The following is a 20000-nucleotide window of genomic DNA, read 5'->3' as shown; positions in this document are numbered from 1 at the left end:
CTTCCTCTCTCTCCTCTCTCCTCTCCTTCCTCTCTCTCTCCTCTCCTCTCCTTCCTCTCTCTCCTCTCTCCTATCTCCTCTCTCCTCTCCTTCCTCTCTCTCCTCTCCTTCCTCTCTCTCCTCTCTCCTCTCCTTCCTCTCTCTCTCCTCTCCTCTCCTTCCTCTCTCCTCTCTCTCCTCTCCTTCCTCTCTCTCTCCTCTCCTCTCCTTCCTCTCTCTCCTCTCTCCTCTCTCCTCTCTCCTCTCCTTCCTCTCACTCCTCTCTCTCTCCTTCCTCTCTCTCCTCTCCTTCCTCTCTCTCCTCTCTCCTCTCTCCTTCCTCTCTCTCCTCTCCTTCCTCTCTCTCTTTCTTATATACAGTCTGTGGTTTTGAGTCAAAAAAGGCTCAATTCATTCAGTAAACATGTGTAGTTGTTGTAGTGGAATCCTGATTTATGCCAAATAAATAAACAAAAAATCGACTTCAAACACCATACTGATGCATATTGCTGCCTGGTGTTTTTAGGTTGTTGTGTTATAAAACGTGTCCTGATCCTATAATACGGATCAAGTGTTCTTTCCAATATGTTTTATTTCCAGTGAAACATCAACCTACAAACAAAAAGTAGTGGAGCTTCTCTGAAAATACAGAGGATATTTACAAGAGATGCTCACAGAGACTCTTTCGCTTCAGAGTCAGTCAGCAGATTTTGTACAATCCTACTAACCCCGTGTCCCTCCACATGACCACGTGGCCTAAAGGACAAGGCGTCTGACTTCGGATCAGAAGTTTGAGGGTTTGAGTCCCTTCGTGGTTGTCTGTCCTCTCTTCTGTAAGACTCTCATATGTGTCTGTTCATCCTGATGAGAAGCTTCCACCACGTACACCAAGCAATGTGACAGTGCTGATTATCAGTTAAAGCTCGTAGTCACAGATGCAAAGTAGAGTAAAGTACATGTGGTGAACATTTGCATAATGTTGCAAAGCTTAGTCTCCCTTGCTTTGCTTTTTATGATCACATTCAGCAGAAGGAATCCTTCAAATCAAGGCTTTGTGTGTTTCTGAGGTCAGACGTTCTCCAAACAGACTAATCATGTTTCTAATGAAGGAAGCTTCACGGTGACAGAACAAAACAACAGTCTGAAATATAGTGCATGTGGGACATCAACCTATAAACAGAAAGTAGTGGATCCTAATCGACAACTGAAAAGAAGGTAATGGAGAATGCGGGCATCGATCCCACTACCTCTCACATGCTAAGCGAGCGCTCTACCATTTGAGCTAATTCCCCTTCTTGAAGACTTTTACAAGCCTGGTTCCACCAGGTCGCTAGTTGTTTAAAGGCAAATGAGTGTCTTTCATTCTATTAGAGACGCGGGTGTAGATAGAATGGCAGCAGCAGGCCTGTTAGCTCAGTTGGTTAGAGCGTGGTGCTAATAACGCCAAGGTCACAGATTCGATCCCTGTACAGGCCAGGCTTAATTGTCGTAGAGGGAGGACATCTCGTGAAGTCCTTCAGATGTAAAGTTGGCAGTGTTTTCCACTCATGGAATGTGCAACAGTGCCCCATCACCTCACACATGAATCCCATGAAGGCAAAAGCTTGATCTTCAAAGTCTTGCTTCTCCTGACTGTTTGTCGGTAGACTACTACCGTGGCCCAGTTCAAATGTACACGTCACTGTCTACATGACCACGTGGCCTAATGGACAAGGCGTCTGACTTCGGATCAGAAGATTGAGGGTTCGAGTCCCTTCGTGGTTGTCTGTCCTCTCTTCTGTAAGACTTGTGTATGTTCAGGAATGAATATTCCAATGTTTCCACCATGTACACCAAGCAATGTGACAGTGCTGATTATGGGTAAAAGCTTGTTGTCACAGATACAAAGTAGAGTGAAGTACATGTGGTGAAAATTTGTAAGATGATGCAGAGCTTTGAAAAATGTGTCTACTTTTTATGATCACAATCAGCAGGCTTTGTGTGTTTCCTTCCTGACAGCTGAGGTCAGACGTTCTCCAAAGGAACTAATCATGTTTCTACTCAAGGAAACATCATGGTGACAGAACAAAACAGCGCTCTACCATTTGAGCTAATTCCCCTTTTGAAGACTTGTACAAGCCTGGTTCCACCAGGTCGCTAGTTGTTTAAAGGCAAATGAGTGTCTTTCATTCTATTAGGGACGCGGTTGTAGATAGAACGGTAGCAGCAGGCCTGTTAGCTCAGTTGGTTAAAGTCTTGCTTCTCCTGTTTGTCGGTAGACTACTACCGTGGCCCAGTTCAAATGTACACGTCACTGTCTACATGACCACGTGGCCTAATGGACAAGGCGTCTGACTTCGGATCAGAAGATTGAGGGTTCGAGTCCCTTCGTGGTTGTCTGTCCTCTCTTCTGTAGGACTCTCATACATATGAGTGCATTGCTGTGAAAGGTTCTTCACCCTTTTTATGATCACATTCAGCAGGAAGAAGACTTTGATAGAATCCTTTGAATCAAGGCTTTGTGTGTTTCTGAGGTCAGACGTTCTCTGATCATGTTCCTGATCAAGGAAGCTTCACGGTGACAGAACAAAACAACAGTCTGAAATATAGTGCCGCTACCTCTCGCATGCTAAGCGAGCGCTCTACCATTTGAGCTAATTCCCCTTCTTGAAGACTTTTACAAGCCTGGTTCCACCAGGTCGCTAGTTGTTTAAAGGCAAATGAGTGTCTTTCATTCTATTAGGGACGCGGGTGTAGATAGAATGGCAGCAGCAGGCCTGTTAGCTCAGTTGGTTAGAGCGTGGTGCTAATAACGCCAAGGTCACAGGTTCGATCCCTGTACAGGCCAGGCTTAATTGTTGTAGAGGGAGGACATCTCATGAAGTCCTTCAGATGTCAGTGTTTTCAACTCATGGAATGTGCAACAGTGCCCCATCACCTCACACATGGATCCCATGAAGGCAAAAGCTTGATCTTCAAAGTCTTCCTTCTCCTGACTGTCTGTCGGTAGACTACTACCGTGGCCCAGTTCAAATGTACACGTCATGGTCTACATGACCACGTGGCCTAATGGACAAGGCGTCTGACTTCGGATCAGAAGATTGAGGGTTCGAGTCCCTTCGTGGTTGATTGTCCTCTCTTCTGTAAGACTTTCATATGAGTGCATTGCTGTGAAAGGTTCTTCACCCTTTTTATGATCACATTCAGCAGCAGGAAGAAGACTTTGATAGAATCCTTTGAATCAAGGCGTTGTGTGTTTCTGAGGTCAGACGTTCTCTAATCATGTTTCTGATCAAGGAAGCTTCACGGTGACAGAACAAAACAACCAATGAAATGGATTGCCTGTGAGACATAAATATAAAAAACTATCAAATATAGAAGTTAAAACTGGAACAATTATCTCTGCTGTAGATATTTTTCCCCTTTCAACTGTGATAAAGTCTTAAATACGAACTTGTCCCATATAATGTGTTGTCAACAGTTTTCTTTTGTTGTTGTGAATTCCACGCTTATGAAAATTGGCTCAATGTTGTAGATCTGTATCACATCACATCTTGTCTTCATTGTAGTTCAGAGGTGTGACAGTTTTATCAATCTGAAGTTGAATGGTGCTGGAGTTTAAAGAGTTAGTTTCTATTTCAGGCTCATTAAGTCCTCTGACCAGTCGGAGCAGTTTGGTGACAAACAGCGAGACCACAGCTGATTAAAGAAATGATCAAGTTGCACATGAGCAACAGTATGAATGAGGAGCCGAAGCTAAATGAAATGAATGGATTTCATTTAGACACAGACACAACAGACACGACAAGAAATCTGAGTTCACACATTTGTAAAAGCCTTAAAAGTTATCAATAATGTACTAAATTAAAAAAGATTCAATGAAGATCTGTCAATGTGCTCTCTTTTAATAAAATACTTTTTTGGCAAATATGGCTGTTTTAGACAAGCTGTAACTGATGTCGTCTCTGTTGAGACATCAGGAAATAAAGCATGTGTGACAGTCTGCAGAAACAAAGAGTGGAAGATTGGGTAACGTTGAGGTGGTTATCAAAGATGACGCCAAGATGTTTGCACTTTTAGGGCCGATAATAATAATAATAATAATAATAATAATAATAATAAGAGGCTATGAGTCACTTCTGTTGCCTTGTCCTGCGTTAACCTTCCTGTCGTCCTCCCGGGTCAAATTGACCCTGTCTGTTTTGACTGTTCCTTCTTTCCTTCCTTCCTTCCTTCCATCTGTCCTTCCTCCCTCCCTCCCTCCTTCTCTCCTTCTTTCCTTCCTCCATCCCCTTTCTTCCTTCCTTCTGTCCTTCCTTTCTCCCTCCCTCCCTCCTTCTTTACATCCCTCCTTCCTTCCTTCCTTCTTTCTTTCCTTCCTCCCTTCCTCTATTCCTTTCTCCCTCCCATTCTTCCTTTCCTTCTTTCTTCCTGCCTTCCTTTCTCCCTCCTTTCCTTCCTTCTTCCTCCCTTCCTTCCTTGACTCGAGGACAACAGGAGGGTTAATCACTTGTCTTGAATTAGCAATATAAAAACAAAGCTTGTAATGCACAGTGGTGTTTTAAGGCTTCTGTTATAGGAAGTTCACAAATGCATAAACAGAAAAACTATGTGTCACTATTTTTGGCTGAACCCAGATGCAGGGAGAGACTCGCTTGTGATGGCAAAAACAGTCTTTATTTCTCCAAAGAACACAGGTGTAGAGATCGTGTTAAAGGCTAGCAGGGTAGCATGTAGGCAGGATCCTAGAACAGAAAGAACAGCAGGTTAGAGGTGGAGCGGCTCTTCTATACAATGATCTAGCAGCGACTGGCTGTCTGTGCTGGCTTGTTATGGAGATGTGCTGATTGCTTGATTACAGTCAGGTGATGTCTCAGGATGCAAAGTAGGTGCATGGACAGCAGGAAAGCAGGAAAGCAGGAAAGCAGGAGAGCAGACAGACAAAACAAAAACACACCAAGCACAAAAACAGAAAGTAAAGAAAACACAACAGCAGGCTGGAGTCACAGAGGATTCGTGACATTGACTGTTTATTTTGACAGTAGTGTTGTTTGTTATAACTATAAATTATTAACATATATAATGTTTATATATTGTAACTCCTGTTTTTATTCACCACTACATCTTGGACGATATTGCATCACTTATACTGTAGCGCACACTTCTATAAATAATACTGTACTTTTTGCATTTGTGGTTTGATGCTATCTGCTCTCTTTACTCTACACAATGACAGTAACATTGAATGTAATCTAATCTAATCTAGATGTACAGGGGCGGGTTTTAAAGGTAACTCTGCAGGGTGAGGCTTCAGGTGAGTCAGATTTAAAGCAGACAGGATGTTGCTGGTGTTGACAGAGCGTCTGATGATGCAGCTTTAAATCCACTCTCAACGTTTCACCAACGCTTCTTCATCAATCTGCATCTTCCTCTCACACCGGCATCAGGTGACCACGGACACGTACAGCAGGTGAGTAAGCTAGTTAATAAGTTAGTAATCATCATTTTTATTTATATATGAGTCTTAAAACAAGTTCAATTTAAAACAATTAAAAAGCTTTAGCTTGGGAAAGAAATATAGAAAGCAATAAATAAAATAAGAATTGAGATAATGACTATAATGTATAATATTGGAACATTGGGAAAGAAATACAGAAGCAAAATGAGCAACTCTACATACGAGGAAGAGTAAAGTGAGTAAAATAAAACAGTAAATAAGAGCATGAGAGACAGTCTGAATAAAACTGAACTGATTTTGGATAAAAGAACTACTGGTTGCACTCGGAGACATATATCTTGCCCATGCACACACATACAGAGGTAGATTTATCATACATAATCTCCACAGACATTTATGATAAAATCATAAAGAGGAGGGACTATGTAGTGGCAGATTGACTGTGTGTGTCATGTGTCAACAAGTGAGACGAAAGGTCAATAGATGCACCAGTTTGGGATGTCGCAACCAGCCTGTGTAGGGAGCTTTTGCCATATCCATATCCCTAAAAGGATGTTTTGAAGTCATCATTGAGAGAAAGTTGTTAGGCTTCCAGGTAACCAGATCCCAGCTGGACACGCCAGGTCGGCTTGACCTGGCCCACAGAAAGGCCAAAGGACGCCTATATGCCAAACCAGTGGTATAAATAGTCTGGAGAGAGGATGAGGCGTGAGCTGTTTACAATAGTCTCTGTTGATTGTATGCCGTGTCCAAAGCATATTCAATAAAGATCCCAAGTTGGCTGTTCAATACTTCTGTTCTCCAGGTCTCTTACTTTAAAGGTAGTAAAGTTAAGTTACCAAGGAATTATCTTACAGATTCTCCTGATCAGGAATCTCCTGATTATCACAAGAAGAGAGGTACACATGAGTGTCATCTGCATAGAGAGACATGTAGATGAAATGCTCTGAGGGTAACACGTAGAGAGAAAACCGGACTGGTCCAAAGACAGAACCCAGAGGAACCGACTTACTCACAGTAACAGAATAAAAACACTTTAACCGTCGTGTCGTCCTCCCGGGTCAAATTGACCCCGTCTGTTTTGACTGTTCCTTCCTTCCTCCCTTCCTTCTTTCCTTTCCTCCCTTCCTTCCTCCCTCCTACCTTCCTTCCATCATTCTTTCCTCTGTCCTTTCTTCCTTTCCTTCTTTCCTTCCCTTCCATCCTCCTTTCCTTCCTTCTTCCTCCCTTCCATCATTCCTTCCTTCCTTCCATCCTTCCTTCCTTCCTTCCATCCTTCCATCTTTCCTTCCTTCCTTGACTGGAGGACAACAGAAGGGTTAAAACTTAATTAATAAGTCAAATGTACTTAAAATATACAAAGTTACTGATTAGAAATAAATAATTATATTATATATTACATTGTTTACATTAATCAATGTTAGTGATACTGGGTATGTGCCACAATTTTTTAATTTTTTTAAAGGTAATTTGAACTGAAATACATTTATAAATATGTGTGTTTGATATGTGATAATAGTAAAGTTATTTCCTCATACTGTCCGTATCAGTTATATCAGTTAGTGTCACGCTGGTATTCTGATTACATCAAGAGATTCTGGAAAGGCGTCACAGACATTACTTCTCATTCACCTTCACATATTTGTTAATGATTTGATCTTTTGGTTTTACTCGCTAAAGGAAGGAGGAGTTAAAGTTTAGTGAGTCGTAGTGAAGCTAAATTTAATGGAAGTAAACCTTTCCTTTCCTGCTTTACTTCAATTGTGTCAAAAATCATCTAGTGTTCATTTTCTCTCCCTTGAACAAAAGGGCCATTTTTATCATTATATTCCTATTTCAATTATTTGTGATATTAAGATATGATCTAATTTATTTGATTTCACATTGTTTTGCCTTTTTAAGCATTGAAGCACCCAGAGTTGAAGCATCAGACCAGGAGACGATCGACCCCAGAAGCCTGAAATCTGAAACACTCCACAACAATGTGAGTATTTATATCTATGTGTTGCAGCTGCAGAGTGTTTGTGTATCTGATAGACTGTCAAACTAATAGATGTAACTTCATAACGTCACCTGTTGATTTGTGGACTCCTGTTTTGAGTCTGCAGTTTGTCTGCTGCCATCAAACCTTTATTAGAGACCAAAATGTAAGAATTAACTTCCATGAGTTGGAAAAATATATAGTATAGCCATAGCCGACACTATCTATGGCTATACTCTGTAAATCTGGGGTTACACCATGGTTTCGTTACCTAACTGTTATTTCCATGGTAGCAACTTGTCAATCACTATGTAGCCACACCCCTAAAGCAGGGGCGTCCAAGCTATTCCACAAAGGACCATGTGGCTGCAGGTTCTCATCCCAACCAAGCAGGAGCACACCAGACTTGACACATTTAATCAGCTGATCTCAGTCTTCAGGCAGTTGATTGGTTGGAACAAAAACCTGCAGCCACATGAACCTTTGTGGAATAGCTTGGATAGGCCTGCCCTAAAGCATGCCCTGTTTTATCGTCAGTTTGAATGAACTGGGACCATGGTTTACAAAATGAACATTGTGCTGAACTGAAGAAGACTTGAAACATTAAGAACATTGATCTCTATTTGTGTGTCTCATAGGGAACCTGACTGGTCTTCATAGTGTGGCGAGTTCATGCTGCCTCCTGCTGCTGAAGATACGGTACAACATCAAAGATTAGTGTGATACCATCAGCTGTGGGCCGACACACACACACACACACATTAAAAGTCAAACATCTGATAATTAGTCCATTCTGTTATAACACTGTGATACCCATGGCTTCTTCATCTCTCAATCCTGACTCTCAGCCAGAGATTCACATTCCCAAAAAATTATCTCTAGCTCATTTGAACATATGCATTCTGAGAAAAAAGATTCATGAGATTTATCATATATTAGCACTTCATCAGATCCATGTGTTGGCACTCTCCGAAACACATTTAGACCCAAGTTTTGATGACAGTAAATTGTATATTAAAGGTTACAGTTTGTACAGAAGAGATAGAAACAAGAATGGAGGTGGTGTAGCTTTCTACATTCACGATCAGATCCCAGGTAAAATACGGAGAGACTTAATGTGCTCTGATTTAGAGATTATTTGGGTTCAGCTTCAACTTGATGATGAAAGACCAGTTTTAGTGGGTTGTTGTTACAGACCACCAGAAAGCAAGGATGCATATTTGAAAATCTGTGAAAGAATAAAAACAGTGTCTAAAGAAAACATGGACATTTTCCTCCTGGGAGACTTCAACATTGATTGGGCCAAAAAATGTTCCCAAAAAAAGAAAATTGACTCTGTTTTAATTAAATGTCGGATGACCCAGGTGATGGATCAGTTTACTAGGGTGAGGATTGGTAATAAAGGCATCAAGTCATCAACTATTATTGACCATATATATACAAATATTCCTAGTAGATGTTCAAACATTACTTCAACACCTACAGGTTGTAGTGATCATAACCTCATTTCTGTCACTGTGGAGAGAAATGTTCCCAAACTTAAAGAAGAGATTATCTTTCAGAGATCCTACGAGATGTTTGATGAAGCCAGTTACATCCGTGACATCAGGAGGGCTGAGTGGACAGAAGTACACAATGAATCAGACCCTGAGAATGCTTTATCCAAGTTCACTGGCATCTTTAACAATCTAGCCAACAAGCATGCCCCCTTAGTGAGGGACCCAGCTGAAAATGATGATGCACCATGGATGGACGAAGAGATAACGTCTTTAATGTTAAACAGAGATGCTGCAAAAAGGAAAGTCAGAAAATGGGATAGACTTTATAGAAATAATTGCAATAAAGACATTGTAAAAGCTGTCTCTACAAAAAAGGATGAATATTTCCAAAAGAGGCTCAGAGAGGCTGATAATAATATTAAGAAAATACAGGAGACTTTAAATGACTTCATGGGGATGAACTCATGTTCTCCTGTTACCAACATTGAATCAGAAGGACGTCTAATCACAGACGACACTGAGATTGCCAATTGCTTTAATCAATATTATGTTGATAAAACAGAGGAATTAAAACGTTCTGTGAGAAATGAAGGCTGGTCTTCATCACGTAAACTCATAAAAGAAAGAATCATGACGGACAAACAATGTTCACTCAGTTTTGTCCCAGTTGACGTTGAAAAGGTTGAGAGTCTGTTGTCGTCTCTCTCTGATGATATTTCTCCTGGAACAGACAACATGGACGTCAGACTGCTTAAAGAGGCAGCCAGTCACATCTCTGCTCCCGTACGTCACATAGTGAACCAGTGTCTGGAACGTGGTGTGTTTCCATCTCAGTGGAAAGAGTCCAAAATCATTCCGATGTCAAAGAACAGAAGTGCTCACTTCAATGCAGAGAACAGCACAGCTGTCAGTCTGCTGCCTGTCTTAAGTCACATCCTGGAGAAACTGATCCATGAACAGATTCTAAAGTACTTTATGGATAATAAACTGATCAGTGAGAGTCAACATGCTTTTAGACCGGGTCATTCTACCTGCTCAGCTCTTGTTCACATGACAGATGATTGGTACAAAGAACTTGATGAGCGTAAATCAGTTGGGGCTGTGTTTATGGATTTCATTGCTGCCTTTGAGGTCAGTCGCAACTTGCTGGTTGACAAACTTGAATGTTATAAGTTCTCAGATTCGGCTCTTCTTCTGATGGGAAGTTATCTATCTGGCAGGAGACAAACAGTTTGTTACAATGGCTGCTTTTCTGCTGTCAGAAACGTTGTCTGTGGATTGCCACAGGGTAGCTTCCTTGGTCAGCTCCTGTTTTCCATCTTTGTAAATGATCTGCCTCTTGTTTTACAACAATCCTCCATTGTCATGTATGCTGATCACATGACTGTTTATTACTCATCTGATGGTCGTACTGATGGAGACTTAACCAGTGTATTAGGAGCTGAGCTACAAGCTGTGCACGACTGGGTCACTGACAACAAGATGGTTTTAAACAAACCAGAATCTAAATCAATGATAATTAGATGTAAATCAGCTAAAGATCAACAGCTCCGCCTCTCTGTGCAACACATGGAACCGGAGCAAGTTAAACAGATCAGATTCTTAGGAATGACACTTGATGAACACCTGTCTTGGTCACTGCATATCAACGATATTACTGAGAAAATGAAAGAGGGCATTGCAATCAGTAAGAAGTGTTCTACTGTTGTCTCTAAAGAAAACATGAAGAAGGTTGTTGAATCATTAGTGTTGTCTCATCTTGACTGTCCAGTCATATGGTCCAGTGCTAACAGAACACATCTCACAAAACTCCAAGAAGTCCAAAATAGTGCTGCTAGAGTTGCTCTTGGCTGTGGACCCCGAACTGGTGTTGATAAAATGCATAGAAGACTGTCATGGCCTTTAGTACAAGACATACAACCAACCTCCACCCTCAGATCTGCCTGCAGCCTGCTGCTCCGAGCCCCCGGTGCTAAGCTCCGCACTGCGAGGGCCTTCTGCTCTGCTGCGCCTCACCTGTGGAGCAACCTTCCTCACCGTCTGACGGTTTTTAACAAAAGCCTAAAAACCTTTTTGTTTAAGAAGGCTTTTACTTAACTTCTCTGTTATTCATACTGTAGCACCGGTGGTACAAATTAAATGTATTATTTATTATAATTGTTAGATTATGTGTCAATCTGCTAGTTTTCAGGTAGACCAGTATCTTTTTCAGCTTAATAGAAATATTAATACTCAGCCAGTGCAGAACAGACTGTTGGTTTCCCTCCGGCCGAGACCAAGGAACAAGCCACCAAACAGTGAGCTTCAACCTTTAAGAAACAAATGACACAGAAACACGTCTATCTGATGTTTAGTTTTGACTCAGATAAACTGATGACCAAAATACGTGCAGATTAATTTTCTGTCCATCAACTAATCAATAAATGAACTAATTGTTGCTGCTCTACTGGAAACACTAAGGCTAGAATCAAGCTACAGGAACCTTTGGTCCAGTATGTGGGGTAAACTCAGGCGGGGAGTTCCGGTCCTCTACAATGAGGCCAACGCGGAAGTAACTTAAAACTGCATTCTATCAAAAGGCCACCAGGGGGCGACCGTTTTGGTGTCAAAAGGACTTCCGTCTCTATACAAGTCAATGGAGAATTCACCAACTTCTCACTTGATTTCTAACCTCAGTAAACGTTTTCAAAATGTGTTTATGGTCTCAATCGCTAGTTTAAAGCCTTCTTCAATGCAGTATGATGTTCATTTGGGACATTTTGGCCTCCCTGATTTTATATGTGACGATAAAGCAGGGTATGCATTAGGGCGTGGCTACGTGGTGATTGACAGGTTGATTGGTTCACAGGTTCATTTCTTATATACAGTCTATGGGTAAACTGTGGTTATTCAAAATGATGATGAATGATAATTTTTAAATTATTTTTGTAATTCATGGCTTAATGACTATGTTATATTCTATGTTACTATCTGTGTGTAAAACCCAGTCTAACCCTATCTGTGTGTCGCAACTGTGAAGGTTTTTAAGCTTTAAGTTTTATTTTGATTTAAATGTCTAAACTGAAATTTTTTAGTGATATTTATTTTGGAAATATATATTTAATGGATATATTTTAAGGTTTGTTTCTCATGTCTTTTGGTTTACGTTTTTAAGTTTTTAAAACATTTACATTTAATCTGTTGCAGTGGAATAGCGGCACACAGTTCATGAAACAGTCACGAAATGTAATTAATAGATTGATTTACATGGAGACACTTTTTTCTGTTTTTGGACAGTCTGGTGGACTTTCACACTGATGTATTTTTATTTCAATTCCTTTCAGCACTTTTATTTGTCAGTTTGGACTCAGCAGTACAGAAGCTTTATTGTGTTTTTCTCATTAATTCTTTTTTTTTAACTGTTTCTGCTACATTCGCCTGTTCGCCTGCTGCACTCATAATGAATGATCTGTCAGGGCTGGGTTTTAAATTGGACAATAGAGGATCATTGTTGGACTTACAGCTGCAAAAAAACTAGTTGCCACACGTTGGAAACCTCAACATCCACTTTCTTTCCAAGCTTGGGTTTAATAAACACGGTCGCCCATAAAGTTGGAATAAAACATTTTTTACCTCTTTCCATGAAATGATTGTTAAAATGTGATTTATTCTTGATGGATAAAGTGTATATAATCTCATTGCACCTGGTCAAAGGTGATTACTGATGTGTATAAATAGAAAATAAAAAGAGGAATGTGTCTGAAAACAGAATTATTCCAACTTTATAGGCGACCGTGTATTTGGACATTGTTTATTTGGAGTTGTGAACAGCTAGAGTCCACTGAGCAAAAGAGTCAGCAATAGAGGCTCTTAATTATCCTGCATGGGTTATATTTGGGGCTGTGATTTTTGCTCAGATTTTATTATATTTGTATTTATTTATTTTATTATATATATATTTTTTAATTGTTTATTATTTTTTATTATTATTATAATTATTGTTATTTTATTTTAGTAGTTTATTATGTGTATATATGCTTATGTATATGTATGTATGAATATATTTCTGTTTTTGTAATATGTGAATACACCAGTTTTTTTTCTTGTTTTTGTCTTTGCTTTTTGTATGTTTATATTTTTCCTTAAAATAAAATAAACATTTGATCACAAAAAAAACCTGTTACTGCTACTTTACTCAATATTTAATCATGAGATTGAATCCTTGTTGTTATTAATTCATTTTCATTTTTTCAGTACAGTCAATGGTCCATATCAGTCTAGTGGGCAGACTTTCCTCACTGTCACTGTATTAATATTTTCTTTTAATTATATCTTAAACATTTCTCAACACCTCTCTCATTCATTCATCACAGGGTTAAAATCTCTGTGGAGGGTCCAAGAATGTCAGAGGATGTTTTCTGGGAATATGTGTATTTACCAGGCGGGGAGTTCTGGTCCTCTGAAATGAGGCCAACGTGGAAGTAACTTAAAACTGCATTCTATCAAAAGGCCACCAGGGGGCGACCGTTTTGGTGTCAAAAGGACTTCCGTCTCTATACAAGTCAATGGAGAATTCACCAACTTCTCACTTGATTTCTAACCTCAGTAAACGTTTTCAAAATGTGTTTATGGTCTCAATCGCTAGTTTAAAGCCTTCTTCAATGCAGTATGATGTTCATTTGGGACATTTTGGCCTCCCTGATTTTATATGTGACGATAAAGCAGGGTATGCATTAGGGCGTGGCTACGTGGTGATTGACAGGTTGATTGGTTCACAGGTTCAGGAGGGCGCCTCATGCTCCTCCTGATGCCCAGGATTGTGAACCCAAATCAAACACTATGAAAGGTGCCTGCCTGCAAGACTACACTCAGGTTAAAGAAGCCCAGAAACACTCACAGTGTGGTCCAACTACAGAGTCTGACAGAAATGCTCAAAACTATATCTGCAGCTTGACGAACATGTCTGCAATTATTATTATTAGTCATATTTCTTTTATTTTTTTATTGTTGTTATTATTAAACCTCTCTGTGTGTCTCTTTCCTTTTTTCTCTTAACCCAGCCGGTCCAGGCAGAAGGCCGTCCACCTTGAGGTTTTCCTTTGCTGCTGCTATCAAGTGTTGCTCATGGGGGAATGTTGGGTCTAGAGTACAGTCTCAACCTGCTCTAAATGAGTTCCATGAGATAACTTCGGCTGCGTTTTGGCACCATATAAATAAAACTGTATTAAATTGAATATATAAACAGATCCTGAAATAAAGACCTTCCAGGTTGTGACAGACTCAGGTTGGAGGAGCCTTCAGGTTAAAAGTCATTCAGTTCTCATTGTTGAAAGTCTCTTCTGTTACTTCCACCTGTTGTTTTGTCCTGTGTCTTATGTGTCTTTGTAGTAATCATTTGTTTCATTCATCATTTGTTTTGCATTATTAATTTAAAAAAACAAAAAACAATTAGTTACCAAACATGTAACACTGTTTTTTTTAAAGATGCTGTTATAGGAAGTCTGAGTTCACAAACTGTGAGCAGAAAAACTTGATTGACTGTTTATCTTGACAACGGTATTGTTTGTCGTTACCTTCCAGAATAATCATCATTACATAATACCAATGAACTATAGGGCGGGTTTTAAAGGTGTGATTAGACAAATTATTTTATTGTAAGATTTCAGCTTTATTCTCATATTTTATCTTTTTATTGTAAATGTCTGAAAAGTCAAATTAAAGCTGCATTAATAATCAAATCAAATATTAAAAGAATAAATCAGATTTTAATCCTGATATTTGATGTTTTCTGTCTTCAGCACGTCAGAGGACTCAGTTTCCCAGAATGCATCTGTTCAGCTCGCTGCTCGGCTCTCTGCTGCCACCTGCTGGACAAACTGCACAACTGCTTTATAATAAATATATTAATAACAGAAGTGAGTCTCCTTAAAGGTTTTTACACTTAATTTAGTCATAAACATCTTCACATTATTATTATTATTATCTTGTTTTACTGGTTTTATCTTTATTCAATTGTAAATATCATCAATCATTATTTCTCTATGAACTGTGCAACAGGAATAAAGTTTTAATTAATTATATATTTCACCTCCTATTCGATGTGAAATATTGAACGCAGTAATTAGTTAATTCATAAATCAATAAGTTTCACAGTTTGTTGTTTTAAGTCACTAAACTTTTACTGCTTTAACATCAAAGAGAAACTTTTATGAAAATATTAAACACATTTTATTAAGTGTAGAATAAAGTTTTGGGGTTTTGATGATGTCAACATGTTTCGTACTTCTCCTTCCTGATTGGACAGAAGCAGCAGCAGCTCTGTGTGTGATTGGTGGAAAAAGACGTTTATTTACAAAACTTTACGATCCATCGATGAAAAAACAGACGTCTAAAAAACATCTCAACACTAAACTTCCTGTTTTGTTTTTACAGTGAAACACAGAAAAGAGACGACGTCACGACTCAAACATTCATCACCAACAATCAATAAACATCGTTATCGATGAACGCCGGTCATGTGACCACAGAAAGAAACCAGCTGAGAACTTTGTCCTGAAGTTAAAGGATCATACCGCGTTTATTTCTCCTCTGATCGGGTTCAGTTGTAAAACCTGAACACATGAAAGAAAATGAGAGAAATAAAGAGCATAATAATAAAAAAGCATCCAGGAAGTATTCTCTCCTTCACTTCCTCACATGTTGTTATGTTTCAGCTTTATTCACAAATAGATTAAATTCCTTTTTTTCTCATCACTCTTCAGACAACATCCCATAATGACAAAGTGAAAAAAGGTTTTCTTGCAAATGTATTAAAAATAAAAACTGAAATATCTCATGTTCATCAGTATTCTCCCTTTATTATCTAAATGGAGCTCAGGTGCTTCCTGTTTGCACTGATCATCACTGAAATGTTTCTATAACGTGATCAGAGTCCAGCTGATTGGACACGATTAGTAAAGGCCATAGACCAGTGGTCTCCAACCCTGCTCCTGGAGAGCTACTGCCCTGCATGTTTTAGGTATCTCCTCACTCTAACTCGTTATCAAGCAGCTGAGGCTCGTCAAAGGGCTTGATAACGAGTTGATTATTAGAATCAGGTGTGTTAGAGTGAGGAGATACCTAAAACATGCAGGGCAGTAGCTCTCCAGGAGCAGGGTTGGAGACCACTGCCATAGACTGTATATATAAAGGACGTAACATCTGTGACGTCACCCATTGGTTTGTGGATTGCTGCTCGGAGGCCAATAGTATCGGATCTGAGAAAATTTCAGGTGCATGCTGGGAAAAATAAAAACAGGGATTCTACTTATATGGGCATCAGGAGGAGCATGAGGCGCCCTCCTGAACCTGTGAACCAATCAACCTGTCAATCACCACGTAGCCACGCCCTAATGCATACCCTGCTTTATCGTCACATATAAAATCAGGGAGGCCAAAATGTCCCAAATGAACATCATACTGCATTGAAGAAGGCTTTAAACTAGCGATTGAGACCATAAACACATTTTGAAAACGTTTACTGAGGTTAGAAATCAAGTGAGAAGTTGGTGAATTCTCCATTGACTTGTATAGAGACGGAAGTCCTTTTGACACCAAAACGGTCGCCCCCTGGTGGCCTTTTGATAGAATGCAGTTTTAAGTTACTTCCTGGTTGGCCTCATTTCAGAGGACCGGAACTCCCCGCCTGGTGAAGATTGATGAGAAAAAAATAAAATGTAATCTGTTTGTGAATAAAGCTGTAACATAACAACATGTGGAGGAAGTGAAGGAGAGAATACTTCCTGGATGCTCTGCAGCAGCCGGCATCTGCTCTGTAACGTAGGAGGAAAAGTCCCAAATATTAAACGATTGGCTCATATTTCTCAGTAAAGGCAGAACATTTTAGCGGCGGTGCGATTCTTTAAAGGACCTGCAGACACAGATCAGCTGATCGACACAGATTGTCTGAACGAAGCCGAACGACACAATCAAACCATCGTATGATCACATGATCATCACATGATCACACCAAGGCACCGCTGCTTCCTCATCACGCTCCTCCTCATCATCTTCATCATCTTCATCAGCAGGTCTGATTCTACATCACACTGACGGCAGCTTTATATTAAAGGAATACTCCACTGAATCCTCTCATTCAGGTGTGTGAGGTGTGTGTGTGTGTGTGTGTGTGTGTGTGTGTGTGTGCTCTCGTTTTTCTGTCCTGGTGGGGACCGCAACCTGACATATATTAGCCCGAGCATTGGAATCAATAGCAAACAGCCTCCTGATTGGTGCTGTTATACCCACAGGGTTGGTATTCCTGACTTTGTGTGAACCCCAGAGGTCACACACGGTACTGCAGTGTACCAATTTCCCCGGTGGGAACATTTTCCTGACAAAGTGTGTAAGTGTGTATATTAGCATATTAGCTTCGTATTAGCATATTAGCTTAGCGATTATCCCCCTGGCTAACTGGATTATTAGATGCAGTGTTAAAGGTAGGGTTGGTAATCCTGTTCAGAAGCACTTTTTGTTATACTGGGTGAAATGGTCCTTCTATTATCAGAGGTATCAATACATTATGACTTTAGAAAAAGGAACGGAAAATATCAGACCTCTGTGGCAGCCACAGGACTGATAAAACTCGGACCAATCCATGCTCTTCACACCGAAAAGCAAAAACCAATCAGGTGCCTTCATGTCTAGTTCTGCTTGGATGGACTCACTGACGGGAGAGGGAGCAGCGGGGGGGAACTTAGAGAAGGCAGGAGGAGGGGATATTTTCAAATCTTGCTAGCTCTCTTGCTAGCTTTCCAACATTACCAACCCTACCTTTAATGGTTAGGGTTTCAATCCAACATTTGTTCAAATACTGCATATGAATTGTACCAAAATTCAGTTTTCAAATTTATGTGAGTTGTTGATATTTCAAGTCATTTTTCTGTTCAAACAGAATTATGATGAATTCAGGAGTTAAAATTACGTCTCTAGACCCTGTCAGGGTCCCCACGAGGTAGTAAAAACGGGTATGTGTGTGTGAGGTGTTTGTGTGTGTGTGTGTGTGTGGAAGCGCAGGATAGTTAACTGACAGTTTGATGATCAGCTGATGTGACACACACACACACACACACACACACACACACACACACACACACACACACACACACCTACACACAGACTGATGATGTCACTCCACTGTGACGCCGTCTACGCTCTCCTGTGAGATCTCAGAGTCCAGCGAGTAGCAGGAGCTGCCGTTGTCCTGCGTGTCTCTGTTGGCGTCGTCCGGCAGCGCTGCGCCGCCCGCCGAGGCCCCGCCCCCTCCGCCGGTCTCCGCGGCGACGTCGCAGCAGTGGGCGGAGCCTTGGAAGAGCTGACTGCAGAGCCGGTTGTATCGGTGGTAGCGGGACGGTTTGCCGGTGTGTGTGTACATGTGCTCCTGCAGCTGGCTCTTATGGGAGAAGCGCAGGCTGCAGACGGCGCAGGCGATCTTACGTTTCCGTGAGGTCAGGCCGGCGGGGGCGGGGCTGCTCCCCCCTCCCCCCCCTCCGCCCCCCCGGCTCCTCCGCAGCTCGGCGGCCAGCTGGTTGGCGAGCGCCTGGCTCTGCCGCAGCGCCTCCTCCAGACAGCCTGCGTCCAGCTGCTCCTGCCCCCCCGCCGGCCCCTCCTCCCCGCCGCCGTCCAGCCCCCCCATGAGGCGGGTGGGGTCGAGGGCGTGGCTGAACAGATGCTCTCGCAGACCCTCGGGGGACGAGCAGCGCTCGCCGCAGCGAGGACACAGCAGGACCGGCACTCGCTCCTTAAACAGCAGACTGGGACTGCTGTCCTGCGACGGCGACCCCCCCCCCCGCCCCCGGGTCTCCCTCCCCGTCCTCCTCGTCCTCCACGCGCTCCTGCTTGATGCGATTCGAGATGTCCGAGTCGTCTCCGGACGCCACGGAGCAGACGTTGCGTAGCGACGATGCGTGGCGGTCGGACGGGACGCCGTCCAGCCCCACGGCGAGGGAGCGCCCCCCCCCGCCGCCCGTCCTCCAGTGACGCCGTGCTGGATTTGGGGACTCCGGCAGCGTCTTTGTTGGCCAGCTGGGAGGAGATCTGGATGCCGTACAGGTTGGACATGCGGACCACGTCGGTGGCGGCGTCGGCCGCGCCATCGCCCGGTTTTCGGCACAGCTGGTAGGCGTGAAGGAACTTTATTCCCTCCTGAAGACGACTCTGATCCACCGGCTGCTTCGGACACAAACCGGTGTACATGATGTGGAGAAGATAGCTGAAGACGTCCGGCTGGATGTCTGTGGGCTGAATCTTTATACACTCGCTGAGACAGAGACAGAGAGAGAGAGAGAGAGAGAGAGAGAGAGTTATGTCCGATATCAAACATCCAAAACACAAGGTAAAAATATCTAGAATTGCTGTTTGGTTGCTAAGGTGGTTGCTAAGGTGGTTGCTGGGTCTTAAAGAGACAGGAGCTAAAACGGCCTGTTAAAGAATGTTTCCTGTGGCTGTTCACGTTATTCTGTCCACCCTGACCTGGACTGGTGGATGAAGATCATCTTGAAGTAGTTGGAGAAAGCGGCCAGAACGGCTCGGTGGGCTTTAAAGTACACGTTACCGATGGCAACGGTGCAGTCGCACAGGAAGCCGAATTCTCTCTGAACGTTGAGCTGCTGCAGCAGGAAGAGGCTGTGAGCCGAAACCTCCATGACACACTCTGTAACACACACACACACACTGTAACACACACTCTGTAACACACACACACACACACTGTAACACACACTCTGTAACACACACACACACACACACTGTAACACACACACACTGTAACACACACTCTGTAACACACACACACACTGTAACACACACTCTGTAACACACACACACACTGTAACACACACTCTGTAACACACACACACACACACACTGTAACACACACACACTCTGTAACACACACACACACTCTGTAACACACACACACACACTGTAACACACACTCTGTAACACACACACACTCTGTAACACACACACTGTAACACACACACACACACTGTAACACACACTCGGTAACACACACACACACACTGTAACACACACTGTAACACACACACACTCTGTAACACACACACACACTGTAACACACACTCTG

The 20000-nt window shown here is 41.8% G+C and overlaps 2 protein-coding genes and 4 non-coding genes across 6 annotated transcripts in view; 5 read left to right on the top strand and 1 right to left on the bottom strand.

Moving 5' to 3' along the window:
* LOC133997984 (pleckstrin homology domain-containing family G member 3-like) overlaps positions 1-20000 on the top strand; it is a 378673-nt gene that overhangs the window by 185178 nt on the left and 173495 nt on the right. The gene's annotated exons all lie outside the window — the stretch shown is intronic.
* On the top strand, positions 1671-1743 carry trnar-ucg (transfer RNA arginine (anticodon UCG)). The gene has a single exon. It is a non-coding gene; the product is annotated as a tRNA-Arg (tRNA).
* Positions 2283-2355, top strand: trnar-ucg (transfer RNA arginine (anticodon UCG)). The gene has a single exon. It is a non-coding gene; the product is annotated as a tRNA-Arg (tRNA).
* Positions 2733-2806, top strand: trnai-aau (transfer RNA isoleucine (anticodon AAU)). Its single transcript has one exon. It is a non-coding gene; the product is annotated as a tRNA-Ile (tRNA).
* Positions 3014-3086, top strand: trnar-ucg (transfer RNA arginine (anticodon UCG)). The gene has a single exon. It is a non-coding gene; the product is annotated as a tRNA-Arg (tRNA).
* On the bottom strand, positions 18042-19557 carry zbtb25 (zinc finger and BTB domain containing 25). The gene is given in 4 exon segments (XM_062436821.1): positions 18042-18702; positions 18704-18862; positions 18864-19172; positions 19385-19557. Coding segments are annotated over 4 exon segments (1302 nt in total).

This window comes from Scomber scombrus, chromosome 17 (genome assembly GCF_963691925.1).
Source record: "Scomber scombrus chromosome 17, fScoSco1.1, whole genome shotgun sequence".
Lineage (NCBI taxonomy): Eukaryota > Metazoa > Chordata > Actinopteri > Scombriformes > Scombridae > Scomber > Scomber scombrus.
The sequence above is the reverse complement of the archived record's forward strand: the minus strand, read 5'-3'. Positions and strand labels throughout refer to the sequence as shown.